Here is a 27,836-nt window from a genome sequence, read left to right as displayed (position 1 = left end):
GGTCTGTTTGTTTTGCTATAACCTAACCCTCTATTACAAAGAACACTCCTCCAACCACAGTCAAAGACTATACCTTTCATTTAGGGTTTCATCATTTAAGAAAAGAAACTGGTCTTACATTGTATTTCCACTTCAATTTAAATTATTTTCATTGTTTAAAACATAAGTGCAAGACTGGATAACACATTCAGTGGGTGAGTGTGTGCAAACACTACCAAGCCCTGGGCTCCATCCCCAGTACCTCAGAATAAAATAAAACAAAAACAAAATAAGATAGAGATATAGTTAAGCACCCATTTAGATTGATTTTTACACTTTTATTTCCATGAAATGTATGTGTAATATTACAGGTCAAATAATTGACGCATTTGACTAACAGTAGTAACACTTAGCATATTCTCACTTCTTGTCCCTAAAGTAGGTACTGAAAACATAATTACTGCTCACAGTTTTGATAACATAGCTAGTAATCGCCCTGACCCTCTGATGGCTAGGAAAAGGACTGTAAAGAAGAAGGGAGAACTTGTAACCACCCTCTGGATTCAGGGCAGGGACAGGACAGGCCCAAGCTTGCTGCCATATGGGAAGCAGCCTGTCACCTCCCTTCCCACTGGATGTTGATCCAACATCAATACAACACTTTAGGAGCCAAATTACTCAACAAGCTGCCAATTAGGCTTGCAGTCAGCTGGATAGATTAGTGGCTAAGGGAGACCTGTGCAAGATTTTCATCTCTTGAGCCAATTACGCAAGGGAATTGCCCTCCACCCCGCTCTGTTCTCTGCAGGGTCTGGGGGCGGGAGGACACACTCTACTTGAGTAGACTCCGGAAACCCAGCAGACAGCCTAGGAACCTGGAGCAGGAAAGCGTTAGCCACGGCCCCACACAGAGAGAGCAGTCTCGGAGAGGACCTAAAAGATGTAGCAGTGCAGGGAGCCAGAGGAAAGGAAGCCATGGCTGTGGGGTGGGCTGTGCTGAGTCTAAGTGTTGACTCCCAGGTTTTTCTCTCACAGAGCAAGAGTGGGAGAGCAGCGGGGTCGTTTGTCTTTCCCTGCTGGTCCTATGTGGGAACGCAGCACATCTGGACCTCAGAGTCCTTCATTTTTCCTTCCAAATACAAGACATTGCTTATTTGACTCTATGTTTATGAGGTAGAAAAAATTAAACAGCATTCTCAACAGTGAGAAAGAACAAGTCCTTTGACATTTTATATACGTGAAACCTGAGAAGTAGAGCAACCACCACAGGCCTCCATACTTCCGTTCCCGCATCACGGCCGTGCCGTTCTCACGGCCTCTCTCAGGACTCAGTCTGACAATCATGTAGCAATTTCCAGAGGCGCTTTAAATGGACCTCATTTTTTTTCCTTCTTCCTTTTTCAATTAAAGCTGAATTTCTGCAATCCTTTGTTATAAAAATCGGTGCGACCAGATGTGTCGCCAAGGACAGCGTCAGACCCCTGACCTGACCTCAGCTTATGCACAGACTTGCCTTGAGTTGTTGCACTCACTGAAAACGGAGCTAAGCGAGTGTACTCACTTGCATGGTGCTCGCCTACGAGCACGGCGCTCACCTGACACTTGCTCTGCAGCCCACAGGCTCCGGTGACCACCCCATTGCTGTTTTGGAAAAAAAAATCAATTGTTTTTTGCTATATTAACCAAGACTTTAACCAACTTTTTCTTTGGTTTTTTTTTAACTCAAGAGTCTACTTTTCATTTCCTCTCCCCTTTCTCACAGTCTCCTGCATGCTAGTCTGTGTGCTGATTCAAGCAGGAGATGGGATTAGCCAAGGGTTAGCTTAGACCCCAGCTGTTCTCCTTCAAGCTGCGGGTCACAGCAGGCTTTCCCTGTCACATGTTAAGGTGTGTGCTTCCACAGTCATGAGCATTGAACTCAGGGCCCTGCTCACGTTTGCCCAGCATTCTCCACTGAGGTCTCTGGCCCTTTGGCCTGATTCAGTCAGCTAATAATTCATATAATCACTGATTATTGTAGTCATCAAAGCCCTATTGAATGAAGGAATCTCTCAAATGGCGAAGACGGTTACTCTTGTCCTACAGCACTGAAGATGAGAGTGTAGAAGTGTGGATGAACAGCTTACTGCTCAGCTGACGTTTGCTCCGCAGTAAATAACAGGGTCAATTTTTAGAGCGCATCTGCAGCACTGTCTGGTTCTTCAAAGCAGGGAGATCAACCCACTTCCGGTTCCTCTGAATACCAGATGAGGGAGGTCGCTGGCTCTGCGCTGGTATTCATTGCCACTGTGAAATGCAAAGGACACGTGAAAATGCATGCGCACGGTTTAAAGAGCAGGCAGAGATTTCACCGTGTAACCCATCCACAGCAGAGCGAGGCCAGGGCTGTGGTCTGGGGCCCTGGGTATGTGTTACTGTCAGGGTTGATACTTGGGGATCCCCCAAGCCTCGTGTTCCTTTGAGGACGGGGTCCTAAATTATGGCGGTCATCACCTTCAGTCAGGGAGGAAACACATCAGAGGTGATGGAAGACTGGCGTGGGGGTGGGCAGTAAGCTGTGCCGTCCACTCCGGAGCCATTGAAGAGGGTCACACATCCATTTCACGCTCCGTAGACACTGACCATGTTTCAGAACACAGACACCCCAGACTCAGGGACTAAGCTGGGCCACCACAGGCATCCGTGAAGAGAGAGATCGTCCCTCCGGTCTCAGGGAAGACCATCATGAACAGATCTTCAGGATTCTTTTCCTGTATCGTCCCCATGTAACCTGCTTCTCTAGCCATTAAAAGAGGGACCCATAAGAAGAAAGTTGGGCATAGAGTTAAGGGCTGTGGTGGACTGGATGACAAAGGAGGAGAAGGGGGTTATCAGTCTAAGTCCCCGGCTTGAGGACATAAGCATGGGGCCTGGCATCAGATCACCCGCACCCATGTTAAAGCTGAGAGACAGACAGAAGCCTACACAGGCTCCCTGGCTTTGGGTCTACACAATCCCCAAGCTTCAGGCAGTGGAAGACACTGCCTCAAAAGTGGGGAATAACAGGGAAAACCATGGATGTCAGCCTCTGGCCTCTGACACAAACCTATACACGTATAAGTCACACACGCATAATTAAATTCTTAGAAATGCAGGGTGCGACCAGTTATGGTTTGGTTTCATTACATTCAAGGTCCAGGGCAAATGGAAGATGTTGCAGGATAAGTTGCAGTGAACACCCACCCAGTTGTGGAGCCCATCTAACCCTGTGGCTCTGAGAGAAAGTCAGCAGACACAACGGGATGCCTGGTGATGGGTGAGGACAGAGGCCCTAGGGCTCCAGGTTCTCAGCGGGGGGTAGATCTTCTCCTGAGGGCTGTCATGTTCTCATTTCAGGAATTGTGGGTGAAAACGCCCAGCCGATCCTAGAGAGCAACATCGGGAACCGGATGCTTCAGAGTATGGGCTGGACGCCCGGGTCGGGCCTCGGGCGAGATGGCAGAGGCATCTCTGAGCCAGTCCAAGCTGTGCAGAGGCCGAAGGGGTTAGGACTGGGATTTCCTCTACCAAAAAGCACCCCCACCAGCCCCGCCCCCACGTCGGGAAAGCCTGCCTGAGCAGAAAAACAAGGAAGAGAACATGCAGTTTCTGTTCCCGTGCCCCATTGCTCTAAAACGATCCCAGAGCTTTCTGTCTGGAAGCTGAGCTCTCTGTTGCCTCCAGTTAGTGCCCTGCCACAGTGATAGAAGTGGATTCCATCACAACTCATGGTGCTGAAGTACAACCCTCGACGAGCCTTTGTTTCCTCATAACTTGCAGCAGTTTCTAGACATGAAGAACAGTTAGCCTCTTATTTATTTTGATCCCAGACGTCAGTTCTTTCTGCTGCCTTGCTCGGTCAATGCGTGTGTGTGATGTCCAGACAGACCAAGCGGAAAGGATCGGGTGTCTCGTGATGCCTGCACTAGGTAGTCCGGTCTGCCTCCCTCCCACACTGTGGCTCCCTGTCCAGCAGTCCTAAGCACATCTGGGAAAGGCTTGGTAAGCTCGCGTTCCTTGACTTTGCCCCTCACAAGGATTTGCAGCACTAGTGCCCACTCATTCTTTCAGTAGTTTAGCGTGAATTCACAGTGGGCAAACAGTTACACCATTGTCATCACCAGAGCGCCCTCAACATTGCTCCGGTGTAGTTTGTAAACTTTACCTCACTTAGAACAAAAAATAATTACTAAAAGAAAACTGTATTTTTTGAATTCATTCTGACTGAACTATAAAACCTGCCCTCCAGATGTCTACCTCTTCCCAAAGGCTGGTATTTTTTAAAAATCAGCTCCAAGATGAAGAAAGATGATTTAAGGTTTTAGTAACTGAATTAAGTTATTAGACTCTTGAGACGGTTTATTTGAAGATTTTAGTAGCTTCCCCAAAAACCAAGTTGGGTGGCCATGACCTAACCTACTCCTTGAGGAACAGGAGAAACTCAGAGGACCTGTCATTCTCGGATTAAAACACTTACTGTGCAATTAAGCAAAACCGTATGTTCATCCCACTCCGTTACTGAGATGTTTCTGAGTCATTCACTTCATAATGCCAGAAATTCTAAGTTGTTCTTTGTCCAAAAAACACTGATTTGTTATGCTCTTCATTAAAAACACTGATAATTATTATTACTTACAATGGTCTCAATTGGTTCAGTGAAGGCTGAGATAACCCACGTAAGTCTATCCCTGAACAAAGGCAGTATGAACTTCAATTTTGTGAATTTGAAAAAAAATCATTTTAAATATTTTTAAGGCAGTAGAAAAGGTTTCGACGGGTAACAGACTTTTCCTCCTACTGAAAACGCAGCCTCCGTAGTTTGGTAAGCATCTGCATTTCCTCCAGGAACTGTCTTCTCTAGCAGTACTGTGGTGAGGAGTGGACTGTCTAGGACAAGACAGGTAGACAGCTGTGGGAGCTCTCACGTAGCACTTGCGTTGGGTAAAGCATGCTACTTGTACAAGTTCATCGCTAGAAATCTGCCGTCCTTAAACAGTTGTCTTCCTAAATGCTTATTGTATTCATGTAGGAGAGAAGCTGGAAGAGATTATAATAGTATACTGTACTCAAGGGTCTATTCCAAAGCTGTTTGCTTTTCTTTGTTTGAGTTTCATTTCTTGAAGGTCTTCTAAAGCCCTGGGACTTTTAAAGGCTCTGTTTTGAGCCAGTGAGAAAGGGAGACCATTGCAAGCGTGGTTCCAAGCTTCTGAGGAAGTGGCTGCTGTTTTCACTTTCCCTTGTTGTCCAGGACCCACAGAGCAGCCCACATGCAGCCAGTAGGGCCTGCATAGGTCTGTCTGAGTGCTTTCCATGTTGACCTCCAGGCGGTGCGATCCTCCTGCTGCAGCTTCATGAAGGTGCTCACTGAGCTGCTGTGACACCAAAGTTCTACGTTCCACACTAGAAACTTGTTGACTCACGGGTGACTGAGAACAGTTTACATTCTCCTTGTGTTTATCTGCTTGGAGTAAATGATCAGCACTTACTTTAGAGGAGACTGCCCCCACGCCACCCCATCTGCCCACAGATACCCCTTCAGCGTCTAAGTCCTTACAAAGATTAACAAGATGTGATGCTCTGTTATGCCTAACCATAGCTACCCCATCTGCCCACAAGTACCCCTTCAGCATCTAAGTCCTTACAAAGATTAACAAGATGTGATGCTCTGTTATGCCTAACCATAGCTGAGAAGTAAACATCATTGAAACAGGAAACTTTAATGTAAATCAGATGTCTGATCTGGGCACAAATTCCACTGGGTTATGTTTAACAGAGATTATTAAATTTTTGTCAGTTCAGATGGGCTCATGAAGCCAGCATCATCAAGGGGGTTTGTGATTTTAGATTATCATTTATATCTCCTTTTAAGTAGTGTTGAGATTTCCTCTGCTTCCTCATGAAGCCACCATGCTGTTCTGCAAGTTGGCCAGTTAAGGTCTCTCCCATTTCCATTCACTCACTACAGTAGCTGAAGAAATGGCCTCACGAGCAGTGTGACTCCACAGTATGGACTTGATGTCAGTCAGGTGTGGACCACCACGGTCATTTCCTCCCTTTCCCTTTCCTGAGGGAATGTGTATTCCCCTCAAATCACTCCCTTTTGTAGTGACTTTAATGGTGGCCAGTGATGCTAACACCCACCTATATTCCCAGAAACTGAGACATTTAAGGTAAGTGGAGGATTGCCATGTGTCCAAGACCAACCTAGTCTATTACAGTGAGTTCCCGGACAGACCTGTCTCAAAAATAAGTATCGGTAGAAATCCATTGTTAAATGCAGCTTGCCCATAAATTGGGCTCCACGTTTGAACACAGTGGTTTGGGAATCCTGGTATATAGTGATTAAGCAGACAGAAGTTAAGACGGCAGGGTTAAATAGGCCTGTGTATGTATGTGTATACACAGGTGCGATTGCAGCACACATCTGTATGCTGTGTACAGACGTGATTGACACATTCTGCCCTTCATTCATGTTTAACATTTCAAATTGGTATTCATTTTGAGCAGATATCTCATGAGAGAGGAATTGTTGAAATACTTTTAAAACCATTCTAGCTTGTATTTTGTCTTTCAGAGAGATGATCTACATTGGTACTGTAAAATGAAGTTGTTAGCAAGTAATACTTTGGGTTTTTTGTAGAAAACTATTATTAGTTCCACAAAGAACTGAAATAATAAAGCACAGTGTTGAGAACATTATTTCTCATGCTGTTGTCTGTATATTTTCTTCCTCACCTTCTGTTTCTTCTAATTTCCTTTTGTTTGTTTTTCCAAGGAGGTCAGTATTGAACCTAAGACCTTTTGCACACCAGACAAGTGCTCTCCCACTAGGATACATCTCAGGACCTTCTCTCCTAACCTCAAGTCATGCAAACTAGGCATGGAAATACCATTAAGATACTTTGGAGGTATTATGTTCAGTGGTAGAGTACTTGCATAGTCTACTGGAGGCTCTGGGTTTGACTCACTGTAGAAACATACAGTTAACATGTAACAGTTAACGGTAATAGTTGACATGTTAATTGCTTTTAAGCTCTACGAATTTTCAGTGTCTCAAAACATTTTTAAAGAAAAAATTGGCAACGTATCTGACTCACAAATTTATTCATGGCTGACTTGAGCTGTTCTTTCACACGGCCGTGTTTGTGTTTCCTCTGAAACTGGAATGAACCGACCTTCAGTTCTCTTTCCAACTGGGATCTTGTGACCCGGGCGGCATGGCTCATTTTCTGTCATGACCCCCTGAGACACTTGGAATATTTTGTAATATCCATCCATCTGTTGAGTTTGTTTGCTAGAAAAAGCACTTCACTTTTTGTGGGAGTAGATTGTCTTCTTCCACAAAAGTGAGTAGGGTTGTTACAGTGTTTTGTTTGTTTGTTTGTTTTTCAGTCCAAAAGGTACTAAGCATTCATCTATGTAACAGGCTTATGGTAATAGAAAGTCAGCAAGAAGTGGACCTCATAGGCGTCTGCCAAGTCCATCCCAGCAAGGAAGGGCTCACTGCTTTGCACCCCTGACACCGTAAGGAACCTTGGATTTGTATCTGGCAAGTCGCTGCCATTCCCTGCCAGGGTTATGATCTATTATTGCCACAGTGAGTCTTATTTGTACATCAGCTTTGTCACCTGAATTTGAGTCATCCCATGGCTTAAATCACCCTCGGATTCACTGCTGGGTCACCACAGTCCCAGCCGTTGACTCCTGCGGTTTTGAGGACAGGTTGGGAACAACAGAACCGTGTCTTTGTGAGTCTCTGACTCCCCCACCGTGGTGTGATCTTTCCAAATAGACCGCACACTTTAGCCATGCACATGATACATGACTTTTCAGCCCAAAGGTTATTAAAACATGATCCCAAATGAAAACCACCAAGTTATCTTCGGTCTGTTTGCACGTTACTGCTAAATTTCTGATGGCTGAGTGTGGCACATGGGAAGTCAGGGCAGCCAGGGCAATCAGGAGTTCAAGGCCAGCCTCAGCCACAGAGTAAGTTTGAAGCCAGCCCCAGAAAATTCTGTCTCAATCAAAAAACAAATAAATCTAAGAAATATAGAATGAAAAATAAAACTAAGTGAAGGTACTTGTTGTTTATTAGAGCTGCACGGTCGGGATGGACAAAGGAACCTAGAAGAAAGGGAAAGAGGACAGCAGGTTTCTGCTAAGTGACAAGTTGGGATTCTGACATTCTGCGTTGGTGGCCGTAGTTTGTCCCAGAACCAATAGAGGTGTGCTGTTCCTACAAGAGCTGTTGGGCACATGTGAAGCACTCGGGAGCTCACGTTAAAGGTGGGGAGTATAAAACGCAAAACGTAGCACTCCGACCAGTGCGCTTTTGGAGCGTGTGTGCAGCTCTCGGTGACATCGGTTTGTAGTCCATGAGCCTTGAGTCTTGACTCACATCTTTCTATACCAGTTATAGCCTCTTCCACCTGATATAATATCACAGGACAGTCCCCAGACTGAGAGACAATTGCCAAGCACACTGGAAGCCAGTGTGTTCCGACTCTCGGGCCATTGTGTTTCTCCATGAGGCCCCTTAACAACTCAGCTAGAAACAAGCGGCAGATTTTCCCTCCCCAACTCAGTGAGTAATTGTCTGCGCCACAGTGACAGATGTGCAATATAGCAGCTTCTTCAGGAAAAAATTAACAGTTTGTCCAGCATGTCAGCTCGCTCTTTTTAGTGCTTGGGAGGTCTTGGCCCCATTACGGATGATTTAGAAATTGAGGCAAGCAAAGACCAGCAGCCTGCTCTGAAAGCCTTCGTTAGTTGGCCTCATCTGCATTCCAGGACTTGCTCACATCCAGAAATTGGTGGAGCCCCTCTGGCCACAAGATGAGTATGGGCTGACAATGCCTTGATTTGTTGAGAGAGAATAAATGGATTTTCCAGAAGATGAGGAAATATCACCATTACTGACCAATTTACAGCATTTTATCTGTTCTTCAAACATGTCACTTTTGTTATTGTTGCATGGTAATTACATAGTGAAACGGAAAGAAAACAAATTCTGGTTACGTATTCAGATGGGTTGCAGAAATCATATAATCCTGATAAATGCCCATTTATGATACACATGGATGAAAGGTTCATTTTAATTTTGAATGGCTATCTCAGCCATGAAGAGGATATAGGATTAAATTCCAGAGGACCTGACTACACCAAGCAAACAGTCTTTTTCTTCATTTGTTCCTCCACTCAGGGAGGTGCCATAAGCATTTTCACAGACATGATGGTCTTGACAGCACCAGAGTGCACTGAGATTACATTATCAGAAGAATAAGAATTCTTGGAGTGCCAGCTTGCTCTGACGACCAGTCTCTCCTAAGGGTTTCTTGGGAAGCCAGAAGACTTGAGCGAACTACCATCTTGAAAAGTAACCGGTTGTTTTTAATCACTCCCCAGTGGCATCACACACTTCTAACTGGCCCTTGCCAGGCCGGTCAGCATAAGGGACTATGAGGTTGAGTGTGCTGATAAGGAAAAATGCAGCATCCCAGGACCGCTTCTATAGTATTAGCTGTGTATTGACCGCTCCTGAGGAAGGACGCAGCCAGAGGAGCCCTCATACCCACTTAGCAGTTGAGTTTATATAGATAGCTACTGGCTCCCTGCAAGGAGGTGGTGGCAAATAAAGGAGGGAGATTTACCAGCACTTAACCATCCTTAGCTGAGGAGGGAGACATGTCACTTCTGTTCAGCTCCATTGACCACTTGGGCCCGCTCACTCACAGAGAATCCCCACACAGTAGGATAGCACATGGAATGTGTGGGATATGTCCAAACATAAATATCAAAGTCGTATGCTCTGTATTTCATTGAAGCTCAGACAGCACCATCAGTGTTGAGATGTACCTTAATTTTACAGAGAGGCAGGGAGAGGAAGAATCGGGAAAGTTACCCTCCTCTACACATGGCAGCATGCTTCCCAGCTACAAAGTGATGAAAGTATTTGTAAGTTTTGAACCATGAGGCAATATTTTTAGAAGTGAGGAATATCGGGGAGGACGGCATGGTGAGATGGGACCGGAGCAGCCCCTTAAGGAATGACCCAGGTTTACTTGGGGCTGCTGCTCTACATGCCAACTGATGCAGAGGGCACAGGTAGTTCAGTCACAATGGTTAAAATAAAAAACACCAATGACAGTTTGTGCTGGAGAGGATGTGGAGAAAGGGGAGCACTGCTCCACTGCTGGTTGGAGTGCCAACTCATACAGCCACTATGGAAATCACTATGGAGATTCCTCAGGAAAATGGGACTCAGCCTACCACAATACCCAGCAATTCCACTCTTAGGCATATACCCAAAAGATGCCCATTCACACAACAAGGATGTCTGTTCCACTATGTTCATAGCAGCATTATCCTGGAAGCAACCTAGATGCCCCACAACTGAAGGGTGGATACAGAAAATGTGGTACATTTACACAATGGAGTACTACTCAGTGGAGAAAAACAATGGAATCTTGAAATATGCAGGCAAATGGATGGCACTAGAGGAAACCATCCTGAGTGAGGTAACCCAGTCACAAAAAAACAAACATGGTATGTACTCACTCATATATGGATCAGGAGAGTGTCAGCCTGCAATCCCAGTGCCAGTGAGTCTGGTAAACAAGGAGGTTCCCAAGAGAGATGCATGATACCCCCAGAGAAGTGGAATGAGGCAAGATCTGAGCAGATTGGGAACATCAGAGGAGGGGAGAGGGAACCAAGAAGAGAGGAGGAGAAGAGAAGGGGAGAAGAAGGCATGGGGGAGCAGGAAGGTTGAGTTGAGGTAAGAATAGAGGAGAGCAGGATGAGAGATATCATAATAGATCGAGTTATTATATGCTTGAAGAGAGATCTGACACTAGTGAGATCTCCAGAGATGTACAAGGATAACACCAAATGGCAAACTAAGCAATAGTGGAGACTACACTAATAGCCCCTCCTTGATGATAGGGTTGATGACTACCTTATATGCCATCCTAGAACTTCATCCAGGGACTTATGGAAGCAGAGACAGACACCCTCAGCTAAACATTGAACTGAACTCCTGGAACCCAGTGACATAGGTGGAGGAGTGATAAGCAAAGCGATCAAGACCATGATGGTGAAACCCACAAAGACAGCTGACCGGACAAGGGGGAGCTCTTGAATCCCAGACTGATGGCTGAGAGGCCATCAGGGGACTGATCCAGATTCCATGAATGTAGTGTCGTGAAGAGGCCACAGAAATCACGGGGGCCTTGGGTAGTAGATCAGTGTTTACCATGGTTATGAATGATCTTTGGGAGCCCATTCCAAATAGAGGGATGCTCTCTTAGCCTGGACACATGGGGAAGGGCCTAGGTCCTGCCCTGGATGAAATGACAGACTTTGGAGATCCCCCCAAGGAGGGCCTCACCCTCCCTGGGGAATGATGTGGGGATTGGGTGGGGGGCTGGGGGAGGCTGGTAGAGGGACAAGGGAGGAGGGGTGAGAGAGGGAGCTGGGACTGACCTGTGAAGCAGTTATGTTTCTAATTTAAATAAAAACATATATTGATGGGGAAAAAGACATACCCATTGGAGGGGAAAAAAAGAGGTGGTGAGTTCTTCTTGCTTGTTTACTCCTGTCTAAATGGTCAAGGGAGTGGTTAGCCAGAAGGGCTAACTCACTTACTTTTTTCCAACCAACAGTCACGTGAAGTATGTTTTCTAATTCCATGTCAGCAGGAGTACATGCCTTCAGTAACTTGTGTTTATGACTCCAGATGAAGTTAGGCTTTCAAAACTGCATTCCGACTGGAGAGGTATGTCAGTGTTCTTGCAGGGGACCCAGGTTTGGTTCCCAGCATCCCTGTCAGATGGCTCACAAAGACCCATAGCCCCAGCTTCGTGGCACCTGACTTCTGTGGATTTTGATGGCGCCTAAATACAGGGTCACATAAGATACACAGACAACATGCATGCACATAGTATAAAAAAAAAACTAAAAAATGCATTCAATTGGAAATAGTGAGCAATAAAAACAATTCAATCACTAATAGCCAACGAAAAACTTCTTACTGGCTGTCTGTAGCTCCTGTGGGAACACCAGCAGGCATGCCTTGGCCTCTGACTCACTGCGGCTCACTTGACCTCGGGTGCTACTCTCAAAGGCCCAGAAGTATGAAATACAGAGCCTGCACCAGACCTGGTAGGGACTACATCTGTCTCGGGACTCAGAAAACCCACCGTTTCTATCAGTTTCTCTGCCTGAAGTTCTGCCTTTTACATCATGTTTTTGAGGGTATAGTCTAGAACAGTGCCTGCCAGACTGCAGCATAAGAATCACCAGGAGGGCACTTTTCAAAACTCGATGTTTTCAAACTCTCCAAGAGGCACCTGAGAATCGGGGTAGAACTGAAGCTTTCCTGAAAGAACTTGGTGTGGTGTCAGCAAACTTCTGCCCATGCTTTTCCTGAGAAACTGTCTCAGCTTTACCAGGGCCCTCAACTCTGGACTGAAGAAATGAGGCCAGGAGGGCTCATCTAGTCTTGTTGTGACTGCTGTCTTGAATGGAAGAGCCACTGTGAGGAAGAGAGGGAAAGAGGAATGGGCCAAAGGAATGAGCAGGGAGTGGGGAGGACGCAGGAGGGTGAGTTCCTGTGGCCCCAGGGACCTTCAGAGCATTGTCAAAGATAAAGTGTGGCCTCTGTTCCTTGGGATCCACTCTACGAACTGGACAGGACACTTACATGTAGGCCTAAGCTCCTTGTTAAACATAAAAACGAGAGGGTGAATCCCTCGCATCACCCGAGATCTGTGGTCTTGTGAAGGAGCCCAGGAGAGACACCTTTAGATGGGTCTCTTTCAACTGCTTATTTACAGATCGTTAGATACTTAACTGGGGCAGGGTGCATAAAAGCTGAAGTACCCAGACCAGTATTTATTAAATATCCATCAATGATTCTGATAAAACAAATCTGAAGTCATAATAACAGTCAATTGTCCCATTTTTAGTTTTTATGTGAACAGACAAGAAGGTAAAATAGCCTGTCTGGCTAATATGGGACTCCTGAGCATTCTACCATGGTTATAATTCTTTCATGAGGACTTACTCTTGGTCCCATAAGGCTCCCCTTTATCTTATAATAAATGTCCCCTTTTTGCACAGGCTAAATTAAGAGGCTTCCTGTTACATTCATATAATACTAATTCTCTGCTGGATGTTGGATAATATTTAAATGCATTATAAAACTCTGAAAAGTACCACTCTACTTGACCTATTGGATTCCCTATGATTGTGCAGTAGCTAAGAATGTACAGTTTTAAAGGCACGGTTATACCTTCTAATGCTTTAATAAAGTTCTATCTTGTGGCACGAGAGCATGTTAAAGGACTCGGCCTCATATTTCCCTTTTATTTTTTTAAACAAGCCTGACTCTATCTAATATTAACCCTGCCATTCCCATCTACAGAAGGTCCATTATTTTAAGGGAAGACTGTAAAGTTGGGAAATAATCAGAATGCTGCTGTACTTTAAATATGTTAATGAATGTATGATATGTGGCACTTTTCACTGAACCATTTTACAGTTTTCACAGAATAAAATGGAGCCTAGCAAAGCTTTAAAAGGTCATCTGAACCCACGTCCTTCGATCTTCATGTCCCATCTGTGACTTCTGGATTATCGCAGTGAAGCAAGTAAACCCACTGCTGTTTGTTGGAGGAGGGCGCTGTCATATGTTGGGTTCCCTCAATGGCAGCTGCATCGTTCATGTTCATACATCCCCCTCTCCACCTGCTTCCAATCCAACCTATCAATTAGGAGGCCCAGTGCTCCTTCCACCAGGAAAAAGCAACCAAAGCACAGAGGCCAGACAGCAGAGAGTAAGTCAACAAGCTACAGAGGAGCTGTGGCCAGGGGTTGGACGACCTGAGTTCATCAGATCTGGTCTACTCTGCACCAGTTCAGGGAACTCAAATGACTTCTGGCTTCACTGTCGTGACTTACAAATGAAGATGCTAGACAAGAAGGAGAGCCGCCTCTGTGCTGGCCTTGCATGCTTCATTTTCCAGTGAACTCCACAGGCAAGTGTTACCATCTCTCCCTAGTCCGCATTTGCAAAGACAGCACTTGCTTAGTGCAATGGAATTAGAAAAAGTCTCATTCCTAAATGATCAGAAGGTCCAAATTATGTAATACTTAAGGATTGTATAATGTTATATTGTTTACAGGCCACACATTAGCAATTCAAATGAATACTGAAGAAAAGCTTGTTACGTAAACTAATATTCTAATCTGCCTATATAGTGCATGGTATCAAAGGTTTTTAAATGTTTTTTTCCTTTTGATACTATTTCACCCTGTAACTTGAGTCTAACATTACCTTCAAAATACAGTATAGTGTATCAGAATTCTAGGCCATCTCACTTGCAGTTAAAATCAATTCAGAACCCATACTGTCTAATAGTGGGCGCCTGACAATAGCTCCTTACATACACTCCTCAGGACAAGCCGGTCCCATGTCCACAGAGACAGAATGATACTAACTGGGCACTGTGCTGCTGGCCAGGAGCCCAAGCAGACCTCCCAGAGTGATGAAGAAGGGGTGGCTCTTTTAAAGAGCTGGCGTCTGGACCACAACCTTCATGCTGTGCACAGTCTGAAGAACTGGGTTGGGTTCAGAGAGTTAAGACACACGAAGAAAGGGTGGCTCTTCTTTTAAAGAGCTGGCGTCTGGGACCACAACCTTCATGCTGTGCACAGTCTGAAGAACTGGGTTGGGTTCAGAGAGTTAAGACACGAAGAAAGGCCATGGGTACTGACTCAGGAAAATATCAGCAGTGAGCAATGCAGTTTTCTACAAATGGCTACAGAGGGGGCTCAACAACCCCACAAGAGATATAAAGACATGAACACTGGGAAAGAACAGATTACTCTCCAAGTGTCCTTTGTCTAGCGCATGAAAACTATTTTGTTTAAACAAATACAAGCACAGCAGAAGAGGCTGGGGTTTGTGGTGAGGAGATCAGAGCATCATCTATTGAGTGGATAACATCAAAACAATCAAAGGAAGGCATAACAGGAAGTCAGCCTGAGTTAGCCCAAGCCTGTAGTGAAGTGGTCAGATGCAGCAGTTCAACCTGGCTCTGAGCAGAAATAGCCAAACTTACCTAGAGTCCAGTCATCTTTGTCCATGTCCAAGTCAAAGATGCAATAGATAAGACCAGGACATATTTACTGGTGTGTCCCATACTGGATATGGTTAATACAAGGTTAGACTGTGACCCTTCTGGGATCCATGGCGGGAGTGAGTTTGTTGAGACGAAGTTTCAGGTATGTAGTGCAGGCCACCCTGGAATGAGAGATTATCCTGCCTCAGTTCTCAGCATTCCTAGTGCTGGAATTTCAAGAGTGCACCCCATAACTGGCTTTGGATCCATTTAATATGACTTTTGCATCTGTGAAAATAAAGCATCTCTCAGGTCGTTAGGCTAGGTAAACGGCTCATTGCAGAGCAAAATGAGATCAATGACAGTCATATTCTGTCAATGCAGGATGTGCCCTCTCCCTGTCCTCTAATTAAATGCCACTTGCTAGGTATTTATGGAGCATACGCCATATGGCTACTGTGAGGACTGTATGAGTTTCCTACAGTACTCACTGCCCATAAGAGACTTAGGATCTTTTTTAGAAGCATAAATTCAGCAATGATATTCAAACCAGTACATAGCAGACTGGCCCCAGCGTTGTCCAATGGGCACAGAAACCAATCTTATCTAAGCAGATGTACTGCAAGGACTCATACTGTGAACACACGCTCTGCTCACATTGGACTTGCAAAAAAGAAAAAAAAAGTTGGGAAAATGTATGAGTCTGTATAAGTCTCTGTGTCACTGCAAAAGAATAATATCAAGGTGCCCAGAAATCTTACTTCTCTCGGTGCTCCCCGTTTGTGTTCTTTTCTTGGCATGGCAATGTCTCTGCCTATATTCTTCTGAGCGTCTAGCTTGTAAGAAGATTCTGTCATAATCATGTGCCCTTCTGGAATCTAGTAAAATACCAACTCTTTCTACCAATCTCGCCTTTAAATGACTTCTTTTTCTCTTGCATGTGTTCATGTGTGTGCCCACATGTACACATGCATCTGGAGACTGACGGTCTATATCAGGCATCTTCCCTCACCTCTCTGTTACCCACTTAAATTCTTGAGTCTCGCTGAGCCTGGAGCTCCTCAGTTGGATAGACTGACTGGCTCGTGGTCCAAGGGTGTCCGACCCCCGACACTGCCAGGGGTCAGACAGCTTTTTATATGGATGCTGGGAGTTTAAATTCATGCTTACATACCAGGGCTTTAAAGTAGTGAGCCACTCCCTAGCTCTAACATTATTTTTATTTGTATCTAGTTTTCCATAATTACTTTCTAAGAAGTTACTAACAGAGTGAAAATAACATTTTCATTTTCTATGACAGGAAGATTCTTAATTACATCTCTGTGATACATGATAGATACATAGATACATAGAGAGATAAATGATAGATATATACAGATAAAGGTAGATAGATAAAGAAAGATAGATGATAGATGGATGGATGGATGGATGATAGGTCATTTTTATCTTCTAATGTAGATACTAGCTCCTCAGTCCCAAAGTGCATATGTTCACTTTTAGTTATGTAGTTACCTAAGAACTAGTTCATAATTGAAATTTGACTCTCCGAGTGAAGACGGGAGGGACACTCCATGGATGCAAACTCTATACAGAGAGGGATGTCTAAAACTGACTCACACTTTAGAGAATGCCAACAAAGGCATTGTTTCCACACCCAGCGTGAGCAGGGCTGTTTGCCTAATTTTATTTCTCACATTTCTTAACTAAGAGGAAAGTTCACAGAGATCTGTAAACAAAATATCTGCCAGAGGTGACAAGAGAGTATAAGAGACACGTGTTCCCCCGCATGCTGCCTCTTAGTGAAGTTGGCTGGCATCTGCAGTTTACCAGTGTCCAACCTGCTGCAGACCGTGTTCTGATGTGGAAATAAAGGCTTGACTCTGAGGTTTCTATACAGTCATCCTACAGGATGATAAATCCCAACTTCAACACGGCAGGAGGAAGAAGCCCATTAGCCCTGACTGCTGGGTGGACCTCATGGTTAACTCAGTCTTCACAGGCTGTCAGCACGGCTGGGCAAGAAGGTCACAGGCAGCCTGAATGGGCTCCGCAGAGACAGCCAGTCTCTCCTTGATGCTGCTTGCTGCCTCCATCCTGGGCCCTGTGTGAACAAATGGTCTCTAAGGACACAAAGTGGTTTTTGAAATCTGAATAAGGGCTCAGCTATCATCTACAAAATTGTGGTTTGTGGAGTAGAAATCATGAAGGGATCCAGTTTTTCACTTTGTTTCATTGGCAAGCATCCTTTGAGAGACCAACTCTGCCCATAATAAACCGTCATGGGACACAATTGTTTGGGAATGTGGTCTCCACGTTTGATTGCAGGGTCTGCAGGCTTCAGACAGTAGGAACGCGATACTTAAGCTTCTTCACTTATTGCCTGCTGGTGCACAAATACAGGATTTGGCAATTTAGCCTAAAGCCTTAGTCTCTCCCACTCTGGGAGGTACAGACAACAACTTCCAACGGGCTCCAAGGCAAGAGGAGGCCCCCTAAAGCTGAAATCAGAGTGTGGACCAGCCTCATGCATAATCCACTCACAAAACACAGGCTGATGGACCCCTTGCCAGAGCTAAACTCTGGGCTCCCCACCACTGAAATAAAATAATAAAAAATGGCCAAATCCTCATAAATGCTGAAAAGAAGCAGCTGGTTGCCAGCAAACCTCTATAATAATAGGAACAGAAATAAAACCAAAGTGCAAAAAGGCTTATATCTGTAAGGGGAGAATTGACATAAAGGAGGATGCTTGGCCACATTCATGTGCAACAGAATACAAGGGAGTTAAATTTGAAAATCAGAAACCATCCTGATACCCATCAGATAATGACTGCAATGTATTTTAAGGTACCAGTGATAGCTTGCGCTGCCAGGACCTGCTGTCAAATTAGTCCCCCAGAAGAACAATTCCCGTGGAACAGCAATTAATGGAATTGTGATGTTTGTTCAGTAGCAGTCGGGCTAATTCTGTCTGGCAGTAGACCTTACAGAATCCTTTTGGACTGAAGTTTGCTAGTGGCTGCCTGTTCAAGAAATGTACTACTTTGCAACCTGTGTCTGTTAAGGCTGGGGGAGGGGGGCATCACATTTATAGAATATTGATGGGCTGTGTTAGCATGCACATGCAATCTAACCATTGACTAGTAGAAACTAGGGTTTTAAAACTGGGCAGGGTTCATCCAGAACCGAGGCATCCATGTAAACCCTATCAGTATTTGTATATTTCAAGAGAACTCTTTCAACTTTGCTCTAATTTTCGGCCCTCGATGTGCGACCTGCCCACGGAAGGTAAGAACTGTGTTCTAAGGAACAGCATTGCCGGCCTAGTTGCATTCCTGTTTCTCTGAAGGAAACACTAGACAAAACCCTGACAAAAAGCAATGCAAGAGAGAAGGGGGCTTTTGATCCATCACTGAGGGGAGTCAAGGCAAGAGTTCCAAGCAGATAGTGACATCCACAGTCACGAGAGAAACGAATGCAGACACACTCACTTGTGCCCAGCCCACTCTACACTTACACAGGCCAGGACCCAGCCCACAAAATGGTGCTACACACATTCAGCGTTGGCCTCCCCACCTCTATTAAAAATCCTTGACAGACACATCCACAGTCCAGCCTGCTCTAAACCATCTATAAGAGTCCGTTTTCTGGTAAGTTTACATTGTGTCAGGTTGAAACTATAATGAAACCACTACAAGGACACTAGGAAAAACAACAGATTCTACATGGCTCTGGCCAACCAGAAGTGCACGTTTGAGTAGCCACGGTACTGTGGCGACTGTCCCCTCCACAATTGGTGCAGAAATTTAATTACCAGTGTAACAGTATGAAGAGGGTAGGACCTTCAAGAGATGATTGACTTGTGTGGCCCCATCCTCAGGAATGGGGTGTCCCAGAACTGGGTTGCTATCATGAGTGATATATATAAGCTTCCTTGACGTGCTCTGGCTCCTGCCTTTCCCATGGCCATGATGCCTTCTGCTATACTGACATAGCAAGAAGTCCCTTGACAGATAAAGTGTGGACTTCATAGCTTCCAGAACTGTAAGAAATATTTTTTTCATTATACAATACCCGTCCTCTAGAATCCAATGTCAACAGAAAATAGGCGTGACATTTGGGCATCCAGAAAGCCCTCACCCTCCCCCCCCCACACACATATATATACCTCATTCTGCTCTACTTTCCCAAGTGTTTGCATAAAGATAAACTGATATTATGTAAAAACCATGTTGAATATTGAGATGTTAAATAAATCTGTACAAAACACTTACTTACCCAAACATGTATTGAAAGCTTTAGGAGCCAGGTATGGGGTTGAACGCCTGGAATCCCAGCAATCAGGAGGGTGGGGGAGGAAGATCACACTTCCACATAACCTGGTCCTGTCAGAAAAGAAAAAAAGAAGTAAATGAATCAGTCACTAAACAAAATAAATCACAGCTATGGAGCTTGGGATATGGCTTGTTGTACACTACTTCACCTACCATGTGTGAGCCTTGGGGTTCAAGCCCCAGAATTACACGTATAAATAAATGAATAAGTAAAAAAGCTTCAAATTTTCAAGAATTTAAAATACTTGACTGTGTAACATAAAAAGTGAGTATTCTCCTGCCACGTCTTAAAGTCAAACCTTTGGCATATAAACACAACCATGCAGATTGTAGAAACAATGGAAATAAAGATGGGGAATAGGCATATGGTGTTCTAGTTTGCCTTAGTTGTCAACTTGACAAGACCTAGAGTCACCTGAGACAAAAGCCTTGAGACATTCCCTAAGATCAGGGTGGCCTGTGGGCATGTCTATGGGGGACTGTCCTGACTGTTAATGGAAGAGGGCACAGCCCACAGTGGGCGGCACCATTCCCTAGGCAGTTGATTATCAGCTGCATAAGAAAACTAAGCATTGAGGAGAACTCTGGGAAGGAGAAACACAGGGAGTCGAGATGTAACCACCATAGGGATAAGAAGCCTGGAAACTTCTCTGAAAATGAAAAGCTCAGGATTCCTTCTAGGCTTCTGTGGTTTGATGAACCAATACCCCCGGGAAGCCGTGGCCCAAGTGATTCAACATCTAAAACAGTTAAGATGATGGAGCCTTACAGACCATGAAAATAAGGACTTATACAGGTTTCTGAGTTTTGTCATGATCCCCATGGTGTGAACAGCGCCCCCCTCCAGCACGAAGCAGTTTGGAATGAGCGACGCCCAAGTCCCCATATTGTGTATAAATCTTTGTTTTCATTTGAATGGGGTTGCTTATAATTGGTTAATGATCACAACCAATCTCTTTTTAAAGGAAAAAGGGGATTATGGTATTGAAATGAGTACTTTCTATTGGTATGGTTTTTCATTTATTGATACAAATTCAAGGTCAATTTTGTGATTTGTATATTTCTCCTCTTGATTAAGTATTGTACTTATACTGATCTTTTAAAACATAATGCATAATTGAATACAGACTATAGATAGTTACTTATAATAGTCAGAACTTATAGTTAGGTAAGTTATGTTTTCTAGATATACAGAAATATATTTGAGATAGACAGTCTTCAAACCTTTCAAAGTCCTTCAGAAAATGGCATTTAAAATGGTTTAGGGTTTTTCTTGACCATGAGAAATGTCTGCTCCTGGCAGCATCAATTACGTCTGAGAGGAAGATGGGCATCGAAGACACTCGTTATGGAGTTTGCTTTCAACATGGCAAGACTAGCCATTTGGGCAAGAAACTGCTCTTGCCTAGACTACTTGACTGTTGCTGTATAAACTGGATTGCAGGACCCACAGGAAAGTGACTTCTACACTCAAACAGTCCTTCAGGGTTCCTGATTCATGGAAGAGTCTACGATACTTTCTTCAGGACACAGAAAAATGACTGACAGACTGCTGATGCAGATGGACAGTTTGAAATTTCCTGCTTTGCTGAAAAGTCTTCCAGACACATTGTGGCCTATGGGCTGAAGATGCCCCAACATTACAGAGGAACTTCAGGTGACTGTTCAGGTAGCAAGATGTCTCTGTCAATCCTAGTGTGTATATATTATCCTTCTGTGGTCTTTGATAGAGTTGAAAGCAGATAGTTATAATTATAGTTTTCCCTAGTTATGATAAAAGATAAGCTACATATAGAACTTTGGACTCACAAGGATGGGATGGATGATATTTTCTTTAAATCTTGCTAAAATATTGTAACTGTGTTCTTACTTGATAACTGTTCTGTTATATATAATTTGACTATGTTAAAGTTAAGACCTTTCTTTTTGTTTAAACAGAAAACAGGAGATGTTGGGGAAGTCCTGTGTATGTGTCAATAAAGCACTGTTGGCCAATAGGGAAGCAAGATAGGTGGGACTAGGAGTTGAGGAGAACTCTGGGAAGGAGAAAAACAGGGAGTCAAGACGTAGCCGCCATAGGGATAAGAAGCCCAGAAACTTCTCCTGTAAGATAAATGCTTAGATTAACAATTATGGGGTAAATACTTAAGTCAGAGCTAGCCAGAAGGAACAAGCAAGGCCAACAGCTTCATAATTTAAAAAAAAAAACAGAAAGCTAAGCATTAGCCTGTGTGAGACAGCAGGCAATGTTCTTCCACGGCTTCTGCTTCAGAATCTGGTCCTGATTCCCTCAATGATGGACTGTGACCTGCAAGTGTAAGCCAGATAAACCCTTGGCTTCCCCAAGTTGCTTTTTGTCCAACTATTCATAGTGGAAGCAGGAAGGAAACTGAAGCATATGGCTTGTTCAAAATCTAGAAAGCATGCCTACATGAGTGTATGTCACCTTGTGTGTAGAGGTTAGAGAACGAGTTTCAGGAATTCTTTTTCTCCTTCCACCACATGAGTCATAGGGATGAAACCCAAGTTGCCATGCTTGGGTACAAGCATCTTTGTCTGCTGAGCCATCTCACTGGCTCCTTTTATTTCCAATGTTGCTATATTATATACAATAATATAGCATTGGCAACATGTCTACCACATGGCATTTAGATGGGTAAATATTTACAGATTAGCCTACATGCTAGCACTGCACAGTAGTCTCTGTGAGAGTATGTTGATATCATCCTCAAAACTTTAAGAATAGTTTTCTAATTTTTCTTTTCTTTGATATAATGACTGATTTTTTAATGTTAATGTTTCCATTGTCTTCATATTCTTGCTTGTCTCATTTATATTCTGAGATTAATGATACTCTCAACATATTTGATTTATCATTTAGAGAAAGCACTTGCTCAGAAAGTCAGTGCTGGATATTAAATGGTAATTGCCCACAATGAATTTCTTCTCAACATGTGAAAAGATGGTTTGGCTTTTCTTCTTCCACTTAACTCTAAATGAGCGTTCTTAAACACACTTCAGTAGAATTCATATTGGTTTTCAAAATATCTGTTCAAAAGTGAGGATGTTAAAGACAGTCACACTTCTAATGCCTATTTTTTAAGGTATCAGAGATGAATATCTTTCTCTCAAATTCCAGCTGATACTGCCCAATTAAATTACTTAGCTTTTCTACACTGGAAGAGGAAGTGCGCACCATGTCCCCAGGGCTCATGTGCATGAACACCTGTCTCTGGCCCGAAACAATGTCTTGAGAGATTTAGGAGGCATAGAAGGATAACCTCCCTGAAAGAGGTTCTCCCTTCCCACATCTAGTTCTGACATGAGTTCTCTGCTCCCTGATCCAACAGCAGTGAGAAGTCACAAGGCGAGTTACACCCTTAAGAGCCCCTCGGTGTGCCTTCTCTCCCTGGTGGAAAATAACCTCTCAAGCAGAGAGATAAATGAACCTTTCCTCCCCTACATTGTTTCTGCCAGGGCTTTTGTCACGACAGTGAGAAAAATAACCAAGACCACCTTCCTTTTTGCATTAATATTATGTGGCTACTGCAACTAATTCCTAAGAGTTGGTTAGAAGATCGTCACATCAAGGTTATAGAAAAGAAGATAACCCTAAGTTAGAAAGACATTTCAAAAGAAAATGTGGCATAAACAAAAACTTATTCTTTTTGTCTTTAGAAGAGGCAGTTGACCTGAAAGCCTTTGTGATCGTATCTCTTACTTTATTTGAGGTTGACAAGACATTATTTTAAGTTCTTGATCACCACAATGTACCAAAAGCTGAATTTAAAAAGGGAGAGAATGTACAACATAAAAGTTATACATTGATCTAATTTCATTTGTCAACTTGATAAGATTTTGAATTTCCTGGGGAAGGAGTTTCAGTGAGAGACTTCCCAGATCAGGTGGATCAGTGGGTATTAACATGATTCTGTCTAATGAAGTGGGAAGACCCACCCTGAGCTAGAATACATCCCACTACCTTGAGCTGTTTTTGTCACAGTAGTAGAAAAAGAAACTTAAGTCACAGACCTCACCTTAAATTACTGCAGGTAAACTACAGTATTATTAAGAAATACCCGAGACAAGCTAATTCCACAAAAGAGGCTTCCTTGACTCACAGGTCTGGAGGTTCAAGATCACATCTGTGTGTGGAGGAGGATTACATGTTTAAAGGACTCAGCACAGATGACTTCACACCATGGCAAGTACCTGTACAGGAAGTAAATAACTACAAGACCTATGAGGAAGCCAGAGTAAATCTGAGTGGTTCAGATTACTTTCCTACCAACTCTCCCAGAACAGAAATACAGAAGACCATCTGAAGACCCAGCTTACTCTAGGACCTTCCACCAGACACATCTCTTGTTCTACAATGCCCCCATACTGCCACCCCTGTAGAACAATCAGTGCTCAGTTGGACACCTGGGGAGCAAGCCACGCCCAAACCATCACATAGGTAAAAGACAATTAAATTTGACACACACTGTAAGATAGAGGATGGAATGCACCATCTAGCTTCATAGGAGGTAGCCCTGTAGCTGGGTCCTAAATAACAAGTGGTGTAATATAATTTGGCAACATTAAAAGTGATGTTTGGGGTGTTAAAATTGACAAGGAATAAACTGGTGATGATTAATAGTCATTGTCGACCTGACTACAGTATAACCGAGGAGACAGTTCTGGAACTGGAGAAAGAAAGGTCTACCCTGAATGTGGGTGGTGCTATTCCAGACTGAATAAAATTGAAATGCAGGAGTTGGCATTCCTTAGCATTTTCTTATCTGCACAGTAGTAAGCAATCAACCTCACACTCCTGCTACTGCTGCTGTACCTTCCCCATCTGTGAGCCAAGTCAAAGCTAAACCACACACACACACGCACACACACACACACACACACACACACACACACACACACAAAGGTGCATGTTTTGCCACATATGTGGACCAGCGAGGAGAAAAGCAATAGTCATTTTAGGTAGTAGAGCTGTGATTCAAATGTTCATTGCCTGATTCTGATTTCCAGCTCTGTTTACTTAACCACAGCATAAAAATCACATTTTTTTTCTTTAGAATACAATCTTATGGTCAAATGAGGGACAGAAGGACAGAGCTCATTTCAGAGACCATTCCATCACTCCAAATGCTGGAGATAGTAGCAGTAGATAAAAATGTTCCTCTATCTGTTGCTTCAAAATGGTCACCACTGCTAAGTGTCTGAACTAAGCTGGAGACAAGTTAAATCACGAATAGGGATCCGAGCCAGCCAAATGGTTCAGTGGGTAAAAGCATGTGGTGACTTAATGTCATATCCCCCATAGTCTCAGGCATTTCAATACTTGGTCTCCAGTTGGTCAAAATATTTGGATAGGTTTAGGGCCTATAGGCTTGCTAGATGAAGTGTGTCCCTGGGAATGGGCTTTCGGGGTTTAAAAGTCATTCACTATTCTCAGTTTGCTCTCTCTGCTTCTTGCTTATGGATCATAATGTGTAAGTTTCAGCTGCCATGCTTGCCTACTGCAACACTACCCAGGTGTGTTAGTAACAGACTCATCTCTCTGGGGCCGTAATCGCAATTAAACTCTTTCTTCTATAAGTTGCCTTGGCCATTTATTATTATTGTTATTATTATTAATTATCATTACTGTTATATTGCAGCAGTAGAAAAGTAATTAATACAAGGTACATACCACCGAGTCTGATAATCTGACTTCGTTTCTGGAGAGTCACATGGTGGAAAGCGAGAACCTCTGCCTTCTACAACCATACCATTGCATCACCTGAGCATGTGCGTACACACATACAACACACTTTAAAAACTCTTAGAAGAACAGGGAGCCAAATCAAGAAGAAACTATGGGGAATGAAGGTTCAGACTTTAGTGACATATGAACTGTATAAAGAGACAGAAAGGTGAAAATCTAAAAAAAAAGAGACTGCATTTTTTAAACTGGGCCTCTGGGTGACAATAATGCCAACTGGGACAAGGTCAGTATGAGAATACAAACCATTTCAGGCATGTTGAAATGAGGATGCCTTTGGGACATCCAAATGAAAACACAGGTTCAAAGGACATTTTTAAATACTTGGGGGTAAATATTTTGTTAAAGTATTTTCTACCATCTTATGCTGTCCCTTGCCAGTGCAGGAGTCCTGGGACCGTAAGACGTGAATTGGCTGCACTCTCTGAATGACCCAGTGTATACTTGTGACATTTAAGGTCAAAGACATGGCCAGACACTAGGCTTCTATGGTGTGCAGAATACACTTAGTTACTTGACCCTAACTCAAATGCTAGACTAAACACAAGTTCCTCCTTCAGGACCTGTTAAAATGTACATAGGGAGATATTCGTGAGGGTAAAATGAAAGTGTAATTGCGGGAAAACAAAAACGGGAGACCATCTGTGCCAATCACTGTGCCTTCAGATGGCTAGAGAGCTGCAGAGCACCTGTGCATGAATTAATAAAGACTGATACTGGGGTTCAAGCTTCAAGCTGAAGATCAGAGAAGCAAAGCTGACAAGCCAATAGATCTTACCTCCATGCAGCTGAAAAGGCAATCCTGTCTCAGCGAATCCTCAGAGGCAAAAGTTCTCAGTTCTTGTCTCCTCCTCCTTTTATTCCTTTCTCCACCCAGCCTTATCACTCCGGTCTCTGCCTCCCTCCTGCTGGGATTAAAGTCATGAGATCCCAGGTGCTGAGATGACCTTTGTGTGAGCTCTTTCTTTTAGGACTGGATCAATTTCGTGTTGTCAGTGTGACCTTGAATTAATGGAGATCTGTCTACCTCTTAATCCTGAGTCCTGGGATGAAAGGTGTGTGCCATCACTGCCTGGCTAGCTGGTATGCCTGCTAGGATTAAAGGTGTGTATCACCACTGCCTGACCTCTATAGCTTGTGGCTGGCTTTGCTTTCTGAATCCTCAAGCAAGCTTTAATAAATCATAAATAATGTATCACCACATACATGTATACATGCATACCTACACACAATGTGTACACCCCTCCCACAGGTTTCTGAAATCAGTTCTAAGATCAAGATAGCCTCACCAGCAATGGTGGTGACAAAAATCAGGTGCAGGGGGACCATAGAGGTCATTCTGCCTCTGTAGGACTCAAACCAGAAAGAATGCACCATAGTCAATTTCATAAGCATTTGGGGGAGGGGCTTCTGCAGGCCCATAGCCATCATCTTTTGGGGAGAAAATATGATGATATTTAGATGTTTAAGTAGCCATGCTCATTGACTGAACAGGTTTTAGATCTAGGACATCAAAACAATGGTGTGTTCTGAAGTCCAGAGTGAGGCCATGAAGTTCGTGCAGCACAAGCCTTTACCTGCTGAGCAATCCCACCAGCCCCAATTTCCAAGTTTCAAATTGTGATGCTTTCTAGTCCACCATCTTAAGCATTACATCTCACCCATTACAAATATGCAACAGGAAACAGAATGAGTAATGGTGAACTAAACTGGAAGCTTCTCTCCTTTAATTGTCTCTGTTGTTGGCAACATTTTATTTTAATAGTGTATTCTCTTAGTAAAAATGCACCATGTTGCGACAGAGGGGGAAAAAGACTCTACAATACAGAAAAGCACAAAGAACAAAAAGTTTTCATCTGGCATATCATAATTTGTATATCTACATCTTCCTAGGTATCTTATTGGTCTGCCTAATTATATCTATCACACATCATTGTTGATCATCTTTCTATCATCTGTCATCTATCAATCTATCGTCATTTCCATCATCTATCTATCCTGATCAATCATCATCTATCATTTTACTACTGACATATCTATGACCCCTATAAGTCATTTATATCTCTAACAATCTATGCATCATCTGTGTATCATCTATTATCCGTCACGCTATCATCATCTATATATCAGTCATCTGTCATTACTACCCACCTACCTGTCATCTGTCATATCTATCTATTATCTATTTATCTACTATGTGATACTCTAATTGATGGTACATGCTCCCACACACATAAATCATCATAATTTCAGTATGCTCTTTAAGCTGATTTTTTTTCACTTAAGCATATGAAGAATATTTTCTTGTATCTCCCACAATAGCATTTTTAGAAGCCCCCTACCAATCACTCTATTCCATTAAAGTATGCAAATGTGATCACCAGCTGTAAGCAGTGGGTGTGTAACCTATCAGTTTGGGCAAGGAAAGAAATATACAGAGCTTTCCCACTCAGGTTTCTCTAAATGCTTCCTAACAGTTTTGTTACTCCTTTCTTCATCATCCTTGAGTCAATAAATAAATTTTATTAGTCAATTAAACATTGTTGTATGAAGATCCTTCAAATTTATAAGGCTGCAGTAATCTCCTGTGCCCTACCTTTGGCAAAATAAGGA

General features: G+C 43.4%; 1 protein-coding gene and 1 long non-coding RNA gene across 6 annotated transcripts in view; one reads left to right on the top strand and one right to left on the bottom strand.

The window, feature by feature from the left end:
- Gpatch2 (G-patch domain containing 2) overlaps nucleotides 1-6,696 on the top strand; it is a 138,439-nt gene extending 131,743 nt beyond the window's left edge. For all 5 annotated transcript variants that reach the window (XM_013122292.3, XM_005082444.4, XM_040739242.1 and 2 more), the window contains one exon: nucleotides 3,355-6,696. In XM_013122292.3, the coding sequence (XP_012977746.1) occupies nucleotides 3,355-3,575 (221 nt within the window). In that variant the 3' untranslated portion in view covers nucleotides 3,576-6,696. The remainder of the gene's footprint in view (nucleotides 1-3,354) is intronic.
- Nucleotides 303-26,045, bottom strand: LOC121137223. Its single transcript, XR_005874457.1, has 4 exons — nucleotides 26,002-26,045; nucleotides 19,404-19,510; nucleotides 15,126-15,307; nucleotides 303-2,265 (listed from the first exon to the last, which is right to left on the bottom strand). It is a non-coding gene; the product is annotated as an uncharacterized LOC121137223 (long non-coding RNA).
- Between the last annotated feature and the right edge of the window lie 1,791 nt (nucleotides 26,046-27,836).

This window comes from Mesocricetus auratus, unplaced genomic scaffold, assembly GCF_017639785.1.
Source record: "Mesocricetus auratus isolate SY011 unplaced genomic scaffold, BCM_Maur_2.0 Super-Scaffold_100676, whole genome shotgun sequence".
NCBI lineage: Eukaryota > Metazoa > Chordata > Mammalia > Rodentia > Cricetidae > Mesocricetus > Mesocricetus auratus.
This window is presented reverse-complemented; position numbering and strand designations above follow the sequence as displayed.